Here is a 21,651-nt window from a genome sequence, read left to right as displayed (position 1 = left end):
CCCTCCACAGTAGAGAGGTTTCTGTTGGGCTTTTTGGTCTGTAATAGGACACTACTACACAGCCACCTGAGCTGGCCCTCTATACGCCTGCCATCCCACACGGTTAGAAAACCAAACCCAGTTGGACTCCCATCACAGAACACATTAAACGCATACATTATTAAGGTCCCATCCTGCCTGCTGCACAAAGACCATTGATGTCATCATGCTTATTTTCCTTGGCGATAAATCAGTAACTTCACTAACCAGTGGTGACTTACCACTCAGGCGTGTGGTTTTGATGACTGGCTAAGCGTTTAATGACAATCACATTTCCACACAGAAAAGGGGTTGAACTCTGTATAATATTAAATATATCTACTGCTGTCCTGATTATCTGGCAGGCTCTTAGTGAACAGGTTATTGTGCATACTGATATGGCTTATTTATTTACAATAACAGTTGTCAGACACACATCACAGAAAAGGGGTTTGGGTCACAATTCAATAAACGTCATAATTTAAATACACTTTAGATATAAGGAAGGCAGATTGTCTATCATTGATGAAAGCTGGAGTCTTTAGTGATGCCTGTTAAAACTTCTAGGCACTATGAACATGTGAGCTATAATTCATGGGTATCTAATAACATTCAAATACAAATCTGACTTTCCACTATTTTCCAGTCAGTTTGAACACAGCATAAAGAAGATTGTTTTATGATCAGATCTGGAGTTGATTATGTTTTTGTACTGACCCCTCTCTAAGAGACCACTAAGACCCACTCCCTATGTTGTCAGCGCTACTGTATGCCTCAGGCTATTATTGATTGGCCACCAGGTAAGTGGTTAAATTGGCTTTCGTCCCCTGCTGTAAGTGGCAGGGGTCTGTCAACTAGGACTGCTGTCTCAGAGTGAGGGCTAGGTAGTGTACAATATGTCCAGACCAGACAGACACCACCTCATCACTCTCTGACAAGCCTTTCTGGCTCAGAGTAGGTAAGCCGCTCTGTTTCTATGTTATTCAAACGGATGGCGTTGTCAAGGGGAATTTACTTTCTATTTGGTATGACCAATCAGCATGCCTCGTCTCATTTCCTGGTTTTCCAGGGCCCCATACAGACTCCATTTGTGTGGATGGAAAATGTGGCACAGCCCTGGTGGCCTGTGTGCCCCACCCTCCATAGTGCAGACGCAGACTAAAGCCAAACAAAGCACTTTGTGTCCTGCTCACATATCTCCAGATATAAACATGTATACTCTCCTGGACCAAACTTTATCGCCGCCACATACACGGCACACAAAAGGTTCATTCTTCTGGGGGACCCGAGGCGAACAACAGCACATGGGCAGCGGAAATGACCGACTGATTATGTTCCACAATGATAGAACTGCCCCCACCTCACACACAAACAGCCTTTTGTCTTCAAGGGGCCACAGAAATGGACACAACTCTAACCCCCCAATCCATCTCACTAATACAACATTGAGTTAGTTTGAGCATTTTGGGTTAAGGTGACATAGTTGTTTGCGGAGGAGTTGAGCTGCCTGACTATGTCTCTAGGCTACACGTGAGGCTCCAGTCTGTGTAGGAGCGGAGCAGAAGCCATGTCTGTTGGACAGATGTTTGTTAATTAACAGAGTTATAGATGGGCAAAGCCCCTGACCTCGAGTAGGAAGAACTTTATTGTTCTGGAAAAAGAGAATAATTGGGTCTTGCTTCAAATTAGAGGCAGTCAACCTGGCTTTTGTGAGGCCTGATTAGCAGGACGTAGCCATGGGGTGAGGAGCTGCAGCACTACCCAGCACAGGCAGACTCCAGGAGGTAAGAAACAATAAACACAATCAGGAGAGCAGGAAGACATGCAGGAGGGAGGTGTGACACGACACACAGTCCACCACTAACTAAACCATGCACCGCTCAAGGACAGAGAGGAGGTAGGGCAGCGGAGGGCTGTCACGTCTCCGGTGCATTTCAGCCTAGTTGTGTAAAAAGGTACGTGTTAACTAGCCGTGTACTGGGTGAAACAGAGGGGTGTGAGTTTGAGGGAGAGAGAGGGAGAGGGGGAGACTGACTAACACCGTCTCTGGCCAGGACACATGTTCCAGTCCCCTAACTGAAGGACATCTGCCTGCCTGCCTGGCTCACAGAGGTCTCTCCCGGTAGGCCCACACACACACTCCCTTCTCTGCGCCCCCCGCCATCTTGCTGTGCTGCCACGGCAGAAGGTGCCTCTTGGTAATGAGGGTCACACTGAAAGTCAATGGTAAGACAGGGATCATGGGCTGGGGAAGGGGCAGAGGCTGGGGACTGGGAAGAGCTGGCTTGGTGCCCCAGGTCCACTATGGCCAGCATTCACCAGGTGGAGTCCTGAGTGGTCTCTGCTCTCATCAGCAGCAGTAGTGGTTTCACCCTGCACTCTCCTATTGCCACAAAAACAAACTACTCTCAAGCACTAAAACGCTTGACTTCACTGTCCTTACCAATTAAAATGGAAATGGCTATTGAGGGTAGGAATATGCCAGAGTGTTTGTGTTGAGTAAGTGTATGTGAGAGAGCGAGAGGGCGAGAGAGACAGACAGACAGACAGACAGACAGACAGACAGACAGACAGACAGACAGACAGACAGACAGACAGACAGACAGACAGACAGACAGACAGACAGACAGACAGACAGACAGACAGACAGACAGACAGACAGACAGACAGACAGACAGACAGACAGACAGACAGACAGACAGACAGACAGACAGAGAGACAGAGAAACAGAGAGAGAGAGAAAGAGCGAGAGAGAGAGAGAGAAAGAAAGAAAGAAAGAAAGAAAGAAAGAAAGAAAGAAAGAAAGAAAGAAAGAAAGAAAGAAAGAAAGAAAGAAAGAAAGAAAGAAAGAAAGAAAGAAAGAAAGAAAGAAAGGAAAAGAGAGAGAAAATGAGGGTGAATAATGACTACTTTTAACACAAGTTATGTCTATGATAAATGTCATGTTATGGTTTCAGTGCTATACTATAAATCGTTGGGGCTGGTAAAGTTTCCTGTTTCTCTGGATGTTTGACATTATGCTCCCTCAGCCCTTACCCCTCCCCCATGGCTCTGCTGGGCAGGCAGGCAGGCAGGCACAGAGGTCCTGCTGCCTGGGTTCTCCTGGGGATGATGCTATTTCTGCCAGAATACAGAAGCATGAACTAAGACTGAACAAAGCCTCTGTGTTGACTCATACAGTATCCCCTTCCTCACAGAAAACAGTTAAAACACACAAACACACACACACCATTCCTGCGACCCCGTCCCTCCCTCCTTCTCTCTCTCACAACTTCCCCCCCCATCTCTCCCAGAAGAGCAGAGCACATCTCAGCGAGCATGGATTCCAAATGAGCGCGCCAGGCCCAAGGTCAACTTGTTAGCCTCTAGTAATTAAAAACAAGCCCTCTGGAGGTGGCAGAGGTTAAACGAGGAGGTTCACTTTTCTGCCTGCGACAACATTATACTGAAATTACACACTCCACTGATGTTGGACATCTCAGCACATGTCCAGACCATGCGCCCAGCATATTAGACTCAACAGAGACTATTTAGATATAGTATAGGGCATATATATAAAAGGCATATGTATAAGGAAAACTCATTATTTTGCCTCTTGGATAAACCAATCCATTCGGAACAAAATAATTATTGTCAGCCACAATTAATTAGATGTGTATTGTTTCATCCTGTTATTCTGTAAGTTTCCACACTTTTAATTTGGTGTTAAACTAAAAGGAAAAACAACAACTAGAGAGGAGCACTGATAACAGGCAGAGTAGGTCCTGTACGTCGCTTCCGCATTTTGTGAACTTGGGGCAGAGGATGGAGAGCGAGGGGGATGAGGATTGGGCTTTGGGGAAAAAAACATTTCTCAGAAAAACAAGCTGTAGAATCTTGTTTGTTCTTAAAGAGAAGGGCCAAAGCTCAGTGACAGATGCTGTAAAATACAGTGGCAGATTTGGAAAGCCTTCCTGCTCCCAGACATTATGGTGCATTACACACTTACAACAACTGAGGCCACAGATTCAACTCACTCTGACGCAACAGACACACTGAAAAACATCTCTGCAGAGTATACATGACTGAAAGAAGACAGTTATTCTATACAGCATGGTATTGTGAGTGTGATTTGCTATTGTCCATCCCCTGTTTGAGGCAGTGGGTGTTTCTCTCTCTGTCTCTGTCTCTCTCTCTCTCTCTCTCTCTCTCGCTCTCTCTCTCTCTCTCTCTCTCTCTCTCTCTCTCTATCTCTCTCTCTGTCTCTGTATCTCTCTCTCTCTCTCTCTCTCTCTCTCTCTCTCTCTCTCTCTGTCTCTCTCTCTCTCTCTCTCAGTCACCTCTGCCTTGCCTCTGCTGAGCAGTGGGGTGGACATGAGGGCATTAATTGTGCTCCGGTGCACCCCGCCGTTTAAAAGGCAGTGCAGCGCCAGCCCCGTTTGCCACAAGGCTTGTACAGGCTCATTGCCCAGGGCGACCAGGCAGGCTGACCCAGGCTAGGCCCAGATGTCAGGAGCGGAGGCAGGCGTCCTGGTGCACTGTGCCGATGATTTCCAGTATGGCCCAACATCTGTCTCATCTGCTGGCACCTAACCTGCTCCCCTGCTCTACCCCTCCTCTTTCTCTCTCTTTCCAGCCTGCTCGCCCCTGCCTCACTCTAATACACACACACACATGCAAACACACTCTCAACAACACAATCCTTCTCATCTTGGATCTAACTATCCTAGCCTAGCATGTGTGGGTTCTCCAGGCCCAAAACTCCTAGCCATCAGTCAGGCCCCTGAGCCAGCCCTCACATTCAGCGCCTCTCACTGCATTATCCACACTATCTGTCCATCTGTCCCTCTGTTCACTAAAGAGCCTATCCAGCTGCTCACCTAGCCTTCCCATTAGCTCTCCTCCTCTCCACACACAGCTAGCACTGCTGCACTGCTCTGGGTTACCTTCAAAGACCACACTCCTCTCCTCTCAAACAGAGAACCAGCTGCTCTCTGTCTGTCTGTCTGTCTGTCTGTCTGTCTGTCTGTCTGTCTGTCTGTCTGTCTGTCTGTCTGTCTGTCTGTCTGTCTGTCTGTCTGTCTGTCTGTCTGTCTGTCTGTCTCTGTCTGTCTGTCTCAGTTCTTCTCTCTCTTTAAACTCAAAGTGAAAAGCGCTTCACTTGTTGTTGGTGATGGCAGAGGCCCCAGTCTCTCCACACATCCGGAGTACACATGCATTTGCCTCCAAACAAAAGATAATACCAGGTTTCCTGCTCTCCCTCTCTGTCTGGGAGTCTTTGAGACTCTGAGTCCTCCCTGTCACTCCAGCCGTCTCAGCCACTGAGTGCCCTCCACACGCATCTCTCTCTGCTCAGATCTGGTCTGGTTGTCATTGTAGAACGTGGGCTGCTGCTTTTCATGTGTTTATGACAGCGAGGCTGGAGCAGGTTTATCATGGGGCCTGAGTGATACCATTTACACTGTGATGGATGGTAATTGCAGTGTAAAGTCACCACTCAAGCAATTTAACATCCAATATTTTAAAGCTTAAGGATGTGGCGGCCTGTGTAATTTGGGGAAGAGAAGGAGCAGGAGTGACACACAGAAACAGCATAAGAAAAGACATGAGAGAAAGAAAGAGGGTAATATACAAAGTAGGAGATGGAGGAGAAAGCAGGGAGATATAGATGAGAGAAAGAAAGAGGGTAATATACAAAGTAGGAGATGGAGGAGAAAGCAGGGAGATATAGATGAGAGAAAGAAAGAGGGTAATATACAAAGTAGGAGATGGAGGAGAAAGCAGGGAGATATAGATGAGAGAAAGAAAGAGGGTAATATACAAAGTAGGAGATGGAGGAGAAAGCAGGGAGATATAGATGAGAGAAAGAAAGAGGGTAATATACAAAGTAGGAGATGGAGGAGAAAGCAGGGAGATATAGATGAGAGAAAGAAAGAGGGTAATATACAAAGTAGGAGATGGAGGAAAAAGCAGGGAGATATAGATGAGAGAAAGAAAGAGGGTAATATACAAAGTAGGAGATGGAGGAGAAAGCAGGGAGATATAGATGAGAGAAAGAAAGAGGGTAATATACAAAGTAGAAGATGGAGGAGAAAGCAGGGAGATATAGATGAGAGAAAGAAAGAGGGTAATATACAAAGTAGGAGATGGAGGAGAAAGCAGGGAGATATAGATGAGAGAAAGAAAGAGGGTAATATACAAAGTAGGAGATGGAGGAGAAAGCAGGGAGATATAGATGAGAGAAAGAAAGAGGGTAATATACAAAGTAGGAGATGGAGGAGAAAGCAGGGAGATATAGATGAGAGAAAGAAAGAGGGTAATATACAAAGTAGGAGATGGAGGAGAAAGCAGGGAGATATAGATGAGAGAAAGAAAGAGGGTAATATACAAAGTAGGAGATGGAGGAGAAAGCAGGGAGATATAGATGAGAGAAAGAAAGAGGGTAATATACAAAGTAGGAGATGGAGGAGAAAGCAGGGAGATATAGATGAGAGAAAGGGATAGAGTGAGACTGAGGGGCAGAGAGAGATAGGGAGTAAAATGGAGATTTGACAGAGTGAAAGCAGAGGCTCCTATTTGCTGCTCTCTCTGATCCTCTATAGAGAGGACACAGATGTTCCGCTTTATCCAATGATGATTTCTCTAAAACTGCTTAAACCCCAAAGTCTGGCTCCAATGATAAAAAACAGTCCTGTCTAAAGTTCCCTCCTGTTTATCACCCTGGTAAAAGGGCCCAACAATATATCAGGTCTACATCAGCTTTAAGGAAATTGTTTTTCACAGGGCAATTTATGGGAGAGGGGATAGTGTACAAACAACAAATTAAGTGCAACTCCAAATAGAAAATTATTTTGAGAAATTTAAGGAAATTCTTCTCTTGTCTTGTCCACTCAATTGAATATAGTGGGTGGCGGGACACATCGGGGGTACAATCTGAGCACAAATTCCCCTGTTAGGTGAGATGTGTCAGTTGTAATCAGGCCAGGACAGTTCAGGATGGAGCCATTGTTTCCTGCTTGTCCTGAGCTCATCCCAGGCCTGAGTGGACCCTAATGAAGAGGGGCAGTCGGTCGGAGGGATAGTTTACACCTTCTCTCCTGTGACTCGTAGACGAGGGCCAATCTGTCAGGGAAGCACTGAGTGAAATTGCCCTGTGTACTGAAAATGCCTGGCGACAGCCTCTCACTGCCAGCCACCATGGCCCCGCCATCCCACCCTGTATTGACAAGCAAATTACACTCTCCAACACTCAAACGCACCGACCAAGATTAATTTATATCCATCAGCCCTAAACCTTTGTTACCTTGGTTTTTTATGCCTGGAGGGAAAGGGCAGAGAGGAGGGGGAGTGAGAGGATCCTCCACGCAGGGCCCAGACTGTTATGACAGTGGAGATTGTGAGCGGGTGCGTGGCCAACATTAAGACTGACAGAGCGGCTAGCATCCCTGACTGGATGGCTGAGCACATTACTGCTGCTGCATTGTGGGGATTAATTCCTCCAATAAGACACTTTTTTAAGGTTCATATATTTCACAATCTAAACTGAGTAAATTGATGAAAATTATACCTTGCCAGGCTGCTGACAGGGAGAGATATTTTAATTAGAGAGGCATGCTGAGCCAATGCCATGCAGGGGGAGGGTCCTCAGCCCAGGAAGTTGAAGGGGTTGTGAGTCTCAGTGCTTCCTGTCTGGTAATGTGTGAAAACCAAACTTAGTGATATGGTCATTACTGATGATCACACCCAGAACACACACACTTCTGTCTGACTGATCCTCCACAGGATCTCCTCAGCAATTAGCAGCACAGATGCTTTGTTAAAAGATTAGCGTGTAGAATAAGAGCCTACACAGACTAGGAGAGACATCAGAAATACACTGCTGGATATGATATGATAACCCACTGGGCACAGACGTCAGTTCAATATCTAGTTTTGATTTCCATTTGGTTGAGTTGTCAACTAATGTGAATTCAGTGTGAAATCAAAAAAAATATTCACCATGTCATTGGATTTAGGTTAAAGGTTGGGTGAAAAAAATAGCAAATGACCTTAAGTTGATGACTTCTTTCAAATCCAATCAGTTTTCCACATTGATTAAATGTCATCATTTCCCAGTAGAAACTAACATCATAATGTGATGCTTCCTGATCTTAGATGCAGCGCTCAAATGAGTTGTCCTCTCACTGACAAGGAGCCACAGTGTAAGCCAGACAACTGCCGGACAAAGTGTCTCCTCATATCCTCCCACCACAAATGACACATCTCCTTTTTGTAGCTCTGTTGTTCTTGTTGACTAAAAGAACATATTGTCTGCTTCTTTGGTCCTGATGTGACTTGTGTGACACACACAGAGCTCCTGCTGTGTCCTCTCTTGGCGTCTCCCTCTGTTTCACTGGTAGACTTGAGGGAGATGGGCGGCGGAAGCTAACACTATTATCACTATGAGAGGAGAGAGTGAACTTAACTTAATCACTTCCATCTCTGCCTTCATATTCTGTTTTAATCATCCTGTCCCCCAGCGCTTTGTAGAAGAAGTGATAGGAGTCACATGGTTAGCTTGTTGATCCCAGCACTGGAGAAAAGGGCATGTTTGACTTGCCTTGCTGTTTTAAGGGAGACTCTATGCAGGGTAAATAGCAGCCGGCAGCCAGAATATACCACAGGCGGACAGGCTTCAATTAATAGGAATGCACCTCTTTTTGTTTACTGAGTTCTCTAAAGGTCAGCCAAGTCATGGTCTTGGAGGCTCTGTTTTCGCCCATTCCCAGGGTTAAATACGTTATCAGAATTCATGGCTGAAGCCCCCTCCTCACCCCAGCCTAACCTTCAGATATATGGCTAGCCCATCTGACCTAGAACACAACTAGAAATAGACACTCAGTGGGGCTAGACTGTGCTAACTTTCTCTATACGCAAACAGAGAGTAACACACACACACACACACACACACACACAAGAAGAACATGAGCAGACTCATCCCACACCTTCCACGTTCCTGATTGTTCTTCCCATGGCTGCATGGCTCGCTGCGTGATAAAGCAGGGCTGTCCAGCTCCAACTACAAGCATTGTTAGAACTTGCCAAGGCTCATTAATGCTGAGAGCGATAAGCTCTGAAGGACAAATTGTGCTCATGTATCAGCAAGAAGAAAAAGTTACAAGACACTTTCCTCTCAGCCTTCCCCTCCTCCCTCCTCCTAGTCCTGTCTCCCTCTGGTTTTGTTTTGTTTCAGTCCTGGCTATCAGAATCCTGGCTACCAGAATCCTAGCTATCAGAATCCTGTCTATCAGAATCCTAGCTATCAGAATCCTGTCTATCAGAATCCTGGCTATCAGAATCCTGGCTATCAGAATCCTGGCTATCAGAATCCTGTCTATCAGAATCCTGTCTATCAGAATCCTGTCTATCAGAATCCTGTCTATCAGAATCATGTCTATCAGAATCCTGTCTATCAGAATCCTGGCTATCAGAATCCTGTCTATCAGAATCCGGTCTATCAGAATCCTGGCTATCAGAATCCTGTCTATCAGAATCCTGGCTATCAGAATCCTGGCTATCAGAATCCTGGCGAGAGAATAATGTTTAATTGCTATCAACAGCTTATCACTGGTGTTGACAAAACAGGGGCCACAAAAAGCAGGCGCTTGGAGAGTTGTTTTTCTTTCTTTCGCCTTTGTTTCAAAGGCAGAACATTAAAGTCTACTGACGATCCTTATTCAAGTAGTTTCAGATAGCCTTAAATATTTATGATTACACAGTTTCAAAAGATATCCTCAATCTTCATACTTCACAGAACTGCAAAGGGCGCTTTGATAATTTCTTAAGCAAGCAGGCAGGAGTAATAGCATTAGTGTAATTGTACAGAGGGTTTCGCTGCTTCCCATAGCCATTCTGTGTATTGGTTATGTAAATAGAACTCAGAGAAAGTAACCTGGGGAATACATATTGTCAATTTGGATAGAAAGAACATGCTCGGGCCTGGAGAGGAGCTGGATGGTAATAGTGATAATAATTATAACGGTAATGACTATGAAGATGGAACCCAGATAATTATCTTTATTAAACAGTATAGCCTGGGGTTAGCTCCTGACCCCAGTTCAGCTCTAACAGCTTCATGTGAACGCTCCTGGAAGGGCCTGCAGGGCTTTGGAGCCTATCCCAGCATTCTCTCTTTCTGTTCGGGAATCAAGCTCTCTCTCAATTACTCTCTCTCTCGCGCGCACGCTCTCTCTCTGTCTGTCTCTCTCTGTCTGTCTCTCTCTCTCTCTCTCTCTCTGTCTGTCTCTCTCTGTCTGTCTCTCTCATGCGCTCTCTCTCTCTCTCTTTTTTCTCTCTCTCTGTCTGTCTGTCTGTCTGTCTGTCTCTCTCTCTCTCTCTCTCTCTCTCTCTCTGTCTGTCTGTCTGTCTGTCTGTCTGTCTGTCTGTCTGTCTGTCTGTCTGTCTGTCTGTCTGTCTGTCTGTCTGTCTGTCTGTCTGTCTGTCTGTCTGTCTGTCTGTCTGTCTGTCTGTCTGTCTCTCTCTCTCTCATACCGCTTTAGGTCATACAGTGTAATGCAGGAACATCAGAGGTCTGTATTTAACTTTCTTGGTAACTGGAGTGATTTTCATTCCCTCTAATAACTATTATCATCCTAACTCCCATCTCTGGTGGAGCTATTGGGTTAAATCCTCTATAAAACAGGGTAAACTGCATGTGTAAGGTGCTAAGCTTGTAGGAGCTAGGGCCTCCAGGATTATTTAGTGTGCAGCTCATTACTTAGCATACAGCTGCTTAGCCGTTTTTTCTGCCCTGGGCTTGGCAGGCGTCCTGAGCAGCATTCTTTGTGGTAGCACATACCTGAAGCTGGAGGGGGCTGAGTCCTGACGCTGCCGCAGCTGCCATTGTGGATGGAATGAACTGCACCGGGTAGTTGTCACCTGTCGGGGGGAGAGAACAATGTGCACAGGTTGAGACAATGAGCAAAGGGAGCCGGGCCCACAGCGGCCAGGCATGTGCCAACACAGTCCCTGGGCCCTCCTCTCCCTCTCCTCTCCTCCTCTGGGCCCTCGGCTCCCAGCCCAAACATCTGCACCAACAAAAGGCTCAGCTGGGCCGACTGGAGCAGCATTATTCAGGAACGTATCCCTCCTCACCACCCCCCTCCTCACCACCCCCTCCTCACCACCTCCCTCCTCACTAACCCCCTCCTCACCACCCCCTCCTCACTAACCCCCTCCTCACCACCCCCCTCCTCACCACCTCCCTCCTCACTAACCCCCTCCTCACCACCCCCTCCTCACTAACCCCCTCCTCACCACCCCCTCCTCAAACTCCCACTCCCTGCTCTCCATCTCCACGCTGGAAACCAACAGGCACTATGAAAGGTGTGTGTGTGTTAAATATCTGGGTGATTATAAGTGATTACACAGAGGAAGTGGCATGTTCTCTCAGGCATTTGTAGACATGCCCTGCTATTGTTTGACACAACATTGTTTGTTTGGCAGTGAGAGTTTTGGCAGACAAGAGGGAACAGTGCTTTAAGAAACTAGTTAGAACAAGTGTGTTGCTACAATAACACGCTTAACAAATAACAGTCTTATCTTGGTATCACTTCAATCTAACCAGTATGAACGACTCTTTTTATACCCTTTTTATTTGATTGCTTTACAGTGCCTTTGAAAGACAGGTATGAAGTAGGTGGAGTCTATATGATTGATGTTGTGGGAGCGTTGAGTGTGTCACTCAGTACCAGAAGCCTTTACACTGGGCTGAGTGTAAAGGCTTCTGGTACTGAGTGACATACTCAACGCTCCCACAACATCAATCAGACAGACAGACAGACAGACAGACAGAACAACCCCAGTGAGACGGGCCAGGCCAGTAGTGTAGCCTACAGGCGAGAGGGGAGGGGAGTGGGGAGTGGGGAGTGGAGTGGAGAGTGGAGGGGAGTGGAGAGGGGCGGTGAGAGGAGAGGGGAGGGGGGGATGACTGAAGCATGTGTACTGAGGGGGAATTGGCACTAGTACAGACCCCACTTCCGCCTGTCACTTCATATGGAGCCATTAAGCCACAGGCATGAGGTAAATGTGTATACCTTGTCCTTTGAGGAAGACACATTTCAGTTGAATGCATTCAGTTGTACTGACTAGGTATCCCCCTTCCCCTTTTTCTTCCTTCACCCTCACTTTGCAATCTTGTACAGCACATTGTGATACAGCCAGGAAATTCAATCCCCATTTAAGGCAGGGGCAAATAAAATCAGGCCAGTGAAGTGATTTCAAATTGTCTCATAGGAGGGGTGCGGTGTGGGTCGTTCCTACCCGCATGGCCTTTCTCTCTCAATGCATGAGTATGCCATCCCTCTCTCTGTGCAGAGGAGGAGGAGTGGGGGAGTTCTGCGTGACTTCAGGGGGGGCTCAATGACAAGTCATGTGAAACCAGGGAGGAGGTCATGTGAAACCAGGGAGGGTCACAGCTGCCAAGAGAGGACACCACCGGCACTGTACTGGGGGGTCTGGAGGGGGGTCTCGGGGGTCTAGGGGGTCCAGGGTTGCATGCAGACTCCAGTAGATTGGGCGTGCTGCCAGCCTGGTGTCAGTAATGAAAGAGCATCAGGGTTTCAAAGTGTGCTGCTGTCCTGAGGACGGCTGATCCCATGACTGATCCCATGGTCAGGCCTGGGTGATGGATCACTAGGAGGGTAAACAGAATGATGATGCCATGGCTGTGTCAGAGCTGGGTACATAACTCTGGCACATGGAGAAGGCACGCTATGGATCGGGTGTTTGTTGTCACTCCTGGAACTGCTGAGGGATGAGATGGATGGATTCCCTTCATCATGACAAGTCGGCTGCCGGAGCCCTGATGCAGCACAGTGACCACTGTGATCCAAACAGGATCTCTCATCCACAGTGAACCAAGCTCAAGAGTGATTTATGTCCTGTCAGAGCTGACATACCGAGGGTCCTCCATAGGAATCAAACAGTAATTTACCTCTGATATGGTCGGTACTACCAACAAGACCAGTATCAAAGACATTCCCTGTCCAACAAGGCAGATGGGGCCAACGAGCCGCTAGCTGTTCAACATCATAATGCTATAGAGAAAGAGAAAGCAGAGGCAGACAGGAGCTGCTGAATGATGTTTAAAGGTCTGTGATGGTAATGGTGGAGAGAAAGGTTCATCTCATCCTGCATTCCTTTCTCAGCCAGGTGTCATGCTGAAAAACGGGCCCAATTAAGTGGAGTTGTGTGGGACTGAGCGGCATCGGGCCCTGACCCTCTTTATCGATGAGCACCCTCATATCTAGTGCAGGGTCCTCCAGCTGCCTGGAGCCTGGGCTTGAGGACACCACAGCCTGAGAGCCTGGGCTCAACACTAATGAAAAGGAGTGGGTAGGACCATAGAGCAGGGCCTGATGCAGGAGAAGGGAAAGCCTCTCTCTAACAGAGCTCTTCACAACAGGGCACCTGATGCCAAGGGCAATCTAAAATAGTTAGAGTTCTTTGAAAACAAGTGGCTCTGGAATGAATGTTCAATTACTAAGTCTATGCCCTCTTTCACTTTCTCTGTTTGAAGTGCTAACAATGTCTCTATCCAGCTAAACAAGGCGGTGAGAAAGTTGGTGCTGAACAACAATAGAAGGCCTAACATGTGTGAGCATGAATGGCTGACACAGATTCCATGGAGCTCTAATGCAGCTACTGTATTCAGTCACAAGAGGGACAAGCCAGTCGGTTATTGTGCGGCGGCAGAAACAGAAATGTAGCAGCAGTCATTCCAGCTGGATGTCTGTGTGTGTCCTCATCATAGCATAGGGACCCAATGACCATGGAGTCATTCTGCAGGACCATTAGACTACTATCAGAGTGAATGTCTCTGTGTCCATGCAAACAGAGCGAGCTGGCGTCTATTTGTTTAAAGGATGACCTGCGTCTCTGCTCTGCCATGCAACGTCAGGGCCATTGAGCACAGTGTGCAGAGGGAGAGATGGCACGATGCTACGACGCTGGCAATAGTTCTGTCGTCGTGGTAACACCGCGGGGTCAGGGTCATAAGCAGTGGTCCCTGGGAGGGTCTGTCTTATAAAGATGACATCAGATTAGTGTGCCCTAGCGTGGAAGTGAACGCTTGGCCACTTCCCTAGTCTTCATGGAGGGTGGACACAGCAGCATCCTCTGATCTAGCAGACGGGTCATAAGGTAGGATCTTGCGTTGGGGGTTGAGGATAGTAGAGACGTTAAGCTACTTCAGTTGATCATGGTAGTCATTGGTAGTCATTTTCAGACCTTTTTCCTTTTCTTTATGAATAACTCATGAATAATTCAGGGGTTGTGTGTACACATGGTGACCCATGCATGCCGTGAGTCCATAATACCTTCTGGTATTTGTACTAAAACATTTTCCATGTCAAATGTATTAAAGAAATCGACAGGCAAAAGAATCCCCTCAGGCGCTGTGTTCCAGCTGTCATGCCTCTGTAGTTCCAAAATAGCTGACTATTTTTTTCATCCTGTGGCTTTATCGTAAATGTATTAGCTGCACTACCACACCTTTTAATGTTCTGCTATTTACCTGCTGACTAGACTAGCCAATCTTACTCCACCCCCTCTGACTTCCTCCAAGTCCTGGAGTTACCTCAATGTTGTGATACGACGCTAACAACAAATGCATTTCTGAGAGCATTCAGGACAGACAAAAAGAGGCCTGGACTTTCCCTCCCCCCAGGTCGGTCAGGGAGATGAGAAAACCCTTGCATGTGCAATTTTACTTTACTTCCATCCGATAGTCAATGTTCAGCAAGAATTAAACTGGAATACCCAGCCATAGAGCTAAGGAGAGAGAGGCTGTGTGGCTGGGTCCACTCAGGGATCTGCCTGAATATTTAATTACAGAAGCCCAGAGTGGCACATCTTTAATTCTCAGTAACAATGAGCAGGAAGTCAAACAACAAATCATAGCAATTTCCCACAAATTTGTTTTGGGATGTGGAATGTGTTGCGTGTGGAGCCATTCTCTTTCTCCGTTCGTCACACAAAGGGAGAGAGAGGCAAGCTGCTACAGGCAAGGGGAGCAGAGGCACCTCCGGGAGGGGGCCTTCACCCTTCAACCCCACAGGACAAATTACTGTCTGCCTGGGAGATGCTTGCCCTCCTCTTCTGTCTCTCTCTCTCTCTGTCTGTCTGTCTGTCTCTGGATGAGTGACATGTTTCAGCTCTTCTCCACAAAGAGATACAGAAGGACAAGACACTATCTCAGGATAGTATGTCTGGACATTAATACTGTACTGTTTCTGGTGCTATCACATTGCACCATATGGAGTATGTTTAAATTGACATCTAAGCTGTACATAATCCTTTGAGTGATTGATGAGTACAGTGAGAGAGTGAGAGGGTCAGTGAGTACCTAGGTAGAGTACTGTGTTACTGCAAGCAGGCAGGTCCCTCAGCAGATTCTTCCATAGTGATTACAGCCAGAGAAGTCAAGACACTTTCATGTTGAAAAGCTGTTTACATTCCACTGCTCCTTTACTCATATCTATTGTTGAACAGGCATGCTGCCTTGGAGTTGAACACAGAACCCTCCCCAAGGCTTGGCTCCACTTACAAGGTGACATAGAGTACTGTACATTATCTGCCTTGGCCTTACTGACTACACTTTTATTTGGTGCCGTGGGGAGACTGGGATATGTGTAGTGTAAGGATTCTATGATAACTGGGGCAGTGAAAATGAGCACTGAAAAAAAGTATTACTTACATAAAATACATTGCAAGTAAATGTATGAAATATATAACCATAATAAATATGTGGGATAGATTATATTGGGAAAGGTCCTTCATCAATAAGATGACCCATGCTGTCAAAATGAACCTGTGTCTGTGAGGAGGAGAACTGCATGTACATAACATTGAGAAGTAGACAGAGAACAGGACAGACAGAGACACAGGAAGAAACAACAGAGAGAGAGAACGAGAGGAGCATACCTGGCTTGTAAGAGATTCCCGGTGGGAAGAGAAAGCCCTGCTGGGCTGCGGCAGCAGCTGCCAGGGTGCGTTGGTCGTGTGGAAAAATGGGAATCATGAGCGGAGGCATGTGACCCTGGACCTGCTGAACAGATAGAAAAGCGGAGATCAGAGAAAGGCCTAGCTGAGCTGCAGACACAGAACAGCACACTGAGGCAGGCAGGCAGGGGGAGAGGAGAGGGGAGCACAGAGCAGATCACAGCCTGGCCTAACGCGTCCTGACAGGGGGCTCTGCGGCTCTGACGGCCCTCGTGTGCTCACACAATACCTGGCCCGGCCGCGTCTGTTCCTAATCCCCGCAACACTATTTCACAACGGAACTTCAAAGGACCCAGCCACACGCGCATTGCCCCCCCCCCCCCCCCCGCTCAGAGGGTCTGACACGTGAGAGGCAAAGGACGGGAGGTTACAGATGTATTTGAGCACCTGTAGAGGTCTGTATGGTGTGTAGGTGTGTGTACGGTCAGTGGGATGACTGTTGGTGACAGATACAGACTGGTATGTGAATAGATCAACACAATGTCCTCAGGCTGTTCGCTGTAGTGTCAGTGGTGTGGTGTGATGAGATGTCGAACCATAACGCTGTAGTGTCGGTGGTGTGGTGTGATGAGATGTCGAACCATAACGCTGTAGTGTCGGTGGTGTGATGAGATGTCGAACCATAACGCTGTAGTGTCGGTGGTGTGGTGTGATGAGATGTCGAACCATAACGCTGTAGTGTCGGTGGTGTGGTGAGATGAGATGTCGAACCATAACGCTGTAGTGTCGGTGGTGTGATGAGATGTCGAACCATAACGCTGTAGTGTCGGTGGTGTGGTGTGATGAGATGTCGAACCATAACGCTGTAGTGTCGGTGGTGTGGTGAGATGAGATGTCGAACCATAACGCTGTAGTGTCGGAGGTGTGATGAGATGTCGAACCATAACGCTGTAGTGTCGGTGGTGTGGTGTGATGAGATGTCGAACCATAACGCTGTAGTGTCGGTGGTGTGGTGAGATGAGATGTCGAACCATAACGCTGTAGTGTCGGTGGTGTGATGAGATGTCGAACCATAATGCTGTAGTGTTGGTGGTGTGGTGTGATGAGATGTCGAACCATAACGCTGTAGTGTCGGTGGTGTGGTGTGATGAGATGTCGAACCATAACGCTGTAGTGTCGGTGGTGTGATGAGATGTCGAACCATAACGCTGTAGTGTCGGTGGTGTGATGAGATGTCGAACCATAACGCTGTAGTGTCGGTGGTGTGGTGAGATGAGATGTCGAACCATAACGCTGTAGTGTCGGTGGTGTGGTGAGATGTCGAACCATAACGCTGTAGTGTCGGTGGTGTGGTGTGATGAGATGTCGAACCATAACGCTGTAGTGTCGGTGGTGTGGTGAGATGAGATGTCGAACCATAACGCTGTAGTGTCGATGGTGAGATGAGATGTCGAACCATAAAGTTGTAGTGTCGGTGGTGAGGTGAGATGAGATGTCGAACCATAACGCTGTAGTGTCGGTGGTGTGGTGAGATGAGATGTCGAACCATAACGTTGTAGTGTCTGTGGTGAGATGAGATGTCGAACCATAACGCTGTAGTGTCGGTGGTGTGGTGAGATGAGATGTCGAACCATAACGCTGTAGTGTCGGTGGTGTGGTGAGATGTCGAACCATAACGCTGTAGTGTCGGTGGTGAGGTGAGATGAGATGTCGAACCATAACGCTGTAGTGTCTGTGGTGTGGTGAGATGAGATGTCGAACCATAACGCTGTAGTGTCGGTGGTGTGGTGAGATGAGATGTCGAACCATAATGCTGTAGTGTCTGTGGTGAGATGAGATGTCGAACCATAATGCTGTAGTGTCGTGGTGTGATGAGATGTCGAACCATAACGCTGTAGTGTCGGTGGTGTGGTGAGATGAGATGTCGAACCATAACGCTGTAGTGTCGGTGGTGTGATGAGATGTCGAACCATAACGCTGTAGTGTCGGTGGTGTGGTGTGATGAGATGTCGAACCATAACGCTGTAGTGTCGGTGGTGTGGTGAGATGAGATGTCGAACCATAACGCTGTAGTGTCGGTGGTGAGATGAGATGTCGAACCATAAAGTTGTAGTGTCGGTGGTGAGGTGAGATGAGATGTCGAACCATAACGCTGTAGTGTCGGTGGTGTGGTGAGATGAGATGTCGAACCATAACGTTGTAGTGTCTGTGGTGAGATGCGATGTCGAACCATAACGCTGTAGTGTCGGTGGTGTGGTGAGATGAGATGTCGAACCATAACGCTGTAGTGTCGGTGGTGAGATGAGATGAGATGTCGAACCATAACGCTGTAGTGACTGTGGTGTGGTGAGATGAGATGTCGAACCATAACGCTGTAGTGTCGGCGGTGTGGTGAGATGTCGTACCATAACGCTGTAGTGTCGGTGGTGTGGTGAGATGTCGAACCATAACGCTGTAGTGTCGGTGGTGAGATGAGATGTCGAACCATAATGCTGTAGTGTCTGTGGTGAGATGAGATGAGATGTCGAACCATAACGCTGTAGTGTCGGTGGTGTGGTGAGATGAGATGTCGAACCATAACGCTGTAGTGTCGGTGGTGTGGTGAGATGAGATGTCGAACCATAACGCTGTAGTGTCGGTGGTGTGGTGAGGTGAGATGTCGAACCATAGCGCTGTAGTGTCGGTGGTGTGGTGAGATGTCGAACCATAACGCTGTAGTGTCGGTGGTGTGGTGAGGTGAGATGTCGAACCATAAAGCTGTAGTGTCGGTGGTGAGATGAGATGTCGAACCATAACGCTGTAGTGTCGGTGGTGTGGTGTGATGAGATGTCGAACCATAACGCTGTAGTGTCGGTGGTGTGGTGAGATGAGATGTCGAACCATAACGCTGTAGCGTCGGTGGTGTGGTGAGATGTCGAACCATAACGCTGTAGTGTCGGTGGTGTGGTGAGATGAGATGTCGAACCATAACGCTGTAGTGTCTGTGGTGAGATGAGATGTCAAACCATAACGCTTCATAGGGACATGTACAAACACACAGGGACACCCTCACACACACACAACCTGCCACCCTGACTGACAGGGGAAGATGAGCTCAGACATACAGCCTCTATCTCATACTTTTGGAGGATCATTTATACAGACGATAAAAGCCCAGGCGATCCGGTAATTTACAGCAACAGCTTTCAGCCACTGTCTGTTTGTGATATTTCATCTTAACGTCCAGAGCCATGCCCTGCCCCCCACATATCCTACACGGCTCCTCAAAGTGTCTAAACTGTTTCAGTCTAACATTATCAACCTTCACTGTCCACGCTGAAGCTGACTGTCCTGTTCTGACTCTCTACAGCAAGAGGATATATATGTGCTCTCGCTGTGTGTGTGTGTGTGTGTGTGTGTGTGTGTGTGTGTGTGTGTGTGTGTGTGTGTGTGTGTGTGTTGTTAATGTCTCTTAGAGGCAGTGTAGTGGGGGGGTTTCAGAATGAGACACATGCTGAGAGCTGAAGCAGACCCCAATCTGACTGTGATCCTCTGCTTCCTGCCTGCCGGTGATAGGGTGCAGCCAGGCTGTGTTGGGCCTGCGAGGGTTAATCTAGCACCGGGCCAGCCCACCTCAGGGGAACCCGCCTGGAAAACGGGTTAATAAAGGTCAGCCCCCAAAATAAACACTTTACAGAATGTTTCTCCATTCATCCCTCTTTAAAATCAACTTGCAATAAAACGGGTCTGGGTGCAATTACTCCCGCAGCATTGGGGCATGAAATCAACCTGCTTTGAGCAACGACTTTTCCCCCACGTTCTAGCTGAGGTCTGCTTATGATCTCTGTCTGCTCCCCCTGTGTGCCCTGATCTGGTGCAGCAGGGCCCGTTCCCCACTGCTATATGTCCTCAGGACCACTCTATCGATCTGGCCAGAGGTGCAGAGGTAGACTCAAAACTAAATAAATAACACTTTCTGTCTACGGAGCTTTTCAACAAAGTGCAAGTATAGAAAGTACATTAGAAAAGGAATGGAGAAGCATGTCATTTCCTTTTTTCTTTCCTGTAATCTGAAAAGTATTTCTGTAAAATGTGCTGCGGCTGGAGAAAAGGCGATGACCTGGGAGAGTGTTGGAAACGACCTTAAATAATATGTATTTTTCATTGGGATTGGTGTTCCAGGTTTCCAGGCAGACAGGATGAAAGATGGCTCATGGCCCCGCATGTATAGAACATGTGGAAAAACGCAATAATTAATGTCCCAACATGAGTTAGAGCCAGCGACAGGTGAACAGGTACACTGGGGAACAGGGACTGCCCTGTGTTGGAGTGTTCGTTCTATAAAAGCAGATGAAGTATTTTTCTGAATGTACTGCACTCACGGTGCAGAGAAAGACTCTCTGATGCAGACTCTCTCCCTCCCTCTCTCTCCCTCAGTACTGAGTGTGTTAGTCTACCCTCAGGAAGGTTATTAAGGTCAGTCACATACACAATTGCAATTAACCTTACTCGCATTAAACTAACAAAACGAATCAGGCTAAAGCCAGGGTGTTCCACTGAAACAGCTGCTCCAAATGTGGAACGTAAGTATTATTGTAATGAGCTGAATACACTGAGCTTCATAGATTCAACACATTTAATCATAATTCTATTACTCCATAGCTATTTATCACTGATAAATATTGATCTATTCCCTGTCATCATTGTTTCAAACAGTAATATCATCAGTTTAATTGTCTAATGAAATCAGACGTTTGTTCATACAAAAGACTGAAATAAATGTGTTTAGGTATGTCGACACTAATTACTGTAGAGATCACTCTAGGGGCAGAATGAGATTCTGTTCAGATATCTGATGCCAGATAATTGGAATGTGAGTGAAAATCTATATATCAAGAAAATACAGTGTCAATCAGACAATAGCTAAACTCATCAAATATCCTGAATGTTGCCTACAAACAAAGCTGTAAATGAAAAGGGAAATCTTTCCAGTGACAGCACTGTGTTTTTATTGAATAGATATCACAATAAAGAGATTTACACAGGCGAGAGGAAATATGAATATGTATCGGGGAAAATAAGTGCATTGGGTTTGAATGGTTGTGATTTACAGTAATGAGCACTGTGCATTAAACTTTAATTTACTCTGCTAATGTCAGAGAAAGGGAAATCAAATCTGGAGAAGCTTCAAAGTGCCAGCTAATAGTGGAAGTCTAGCCTTCAGCCTGTCAGTTAACACATGGCACGGTAGTTCAGCAGACAATGCATTTATCCATTTACACACTATCACTCTCATTTTCCATTGACTGGAAACAACCGTCAAAAAAGCATCAGAAGAATGGCAGTTATGAGGATACGTTGTTGATCAATTACAGATCAGCTCCCAGACAAAAGACATTTCAGTGTGTGTGTGTGTGTGTGTGTGTGTGTGTGTGTGTGTGTGTGTGTGTGTGTGTGTGTGTCAGTTTCTCCACACTTTGTGGCAACACCAGACCCTGAAAGAGTTACCCTGAAGTTCATCAGCCTATCGGCTGGGTGCCCAGAATATTTCTATTGCCAGGATGATCTTGAGGAGTCTGATAGAATGAAGTGGAGCAGATGTGAGCAGAGCACCTGGGCCGCGTCCTCCCCACTCATTGTTACGCTGGCACTGCTCCCTCTTTGTCTTAGCACTGCTAAGCACTGGATAATACC

At 47.0% G+C, this 21,651-nt stretch overlaps 1 protein-coding gene across 1 annotated transcript in view; it reads right to left on the bottom strand.

The window, feature by feature from the left end:
- Positions 1–21,651, bottom strand: part of LOC116374881 (transcription factor SOX-6) — a 201,694-nt gene that overhangs the window by 33,554 nt on the left and 146,489 nt on the right. The window contains exons 11-12 of the mRNA XM_031831135.1: positions 15,961–16,119; positions 10,835–10,914 (exon numbers count right to left, since the gene is read on the bottom strand). Of these exons, the coding sequence (XP_031686995.1) occupies positions 10,835–10,914; positions 15,961–16,119 (239 nt within the window). The remainder of the gene's footprint in view (positions 1–10,834; positions 10,915–15,960; positions 16,120–21,651) is intronic.

Source organism: Oncorhynchus kisutch, linkage group LG8 (assembly GCF_002021735.2).
Source record: "Oncorhynchus kisutch isolate 150728-3 linkage group LG8, Okis_V2, whole genome shotgun sequence".
Taxonomy (NCBI): domain Eukaryota; kingdom Metazoa; phylum Chordata; class Actinopteri; order Salmoniformes; family Salmonidae; genus Oncorhynchus; species Oncorhynchus kisutch.
This window is presented reverse-complemented; position numbering and strand designations above follow the sequence as displayed.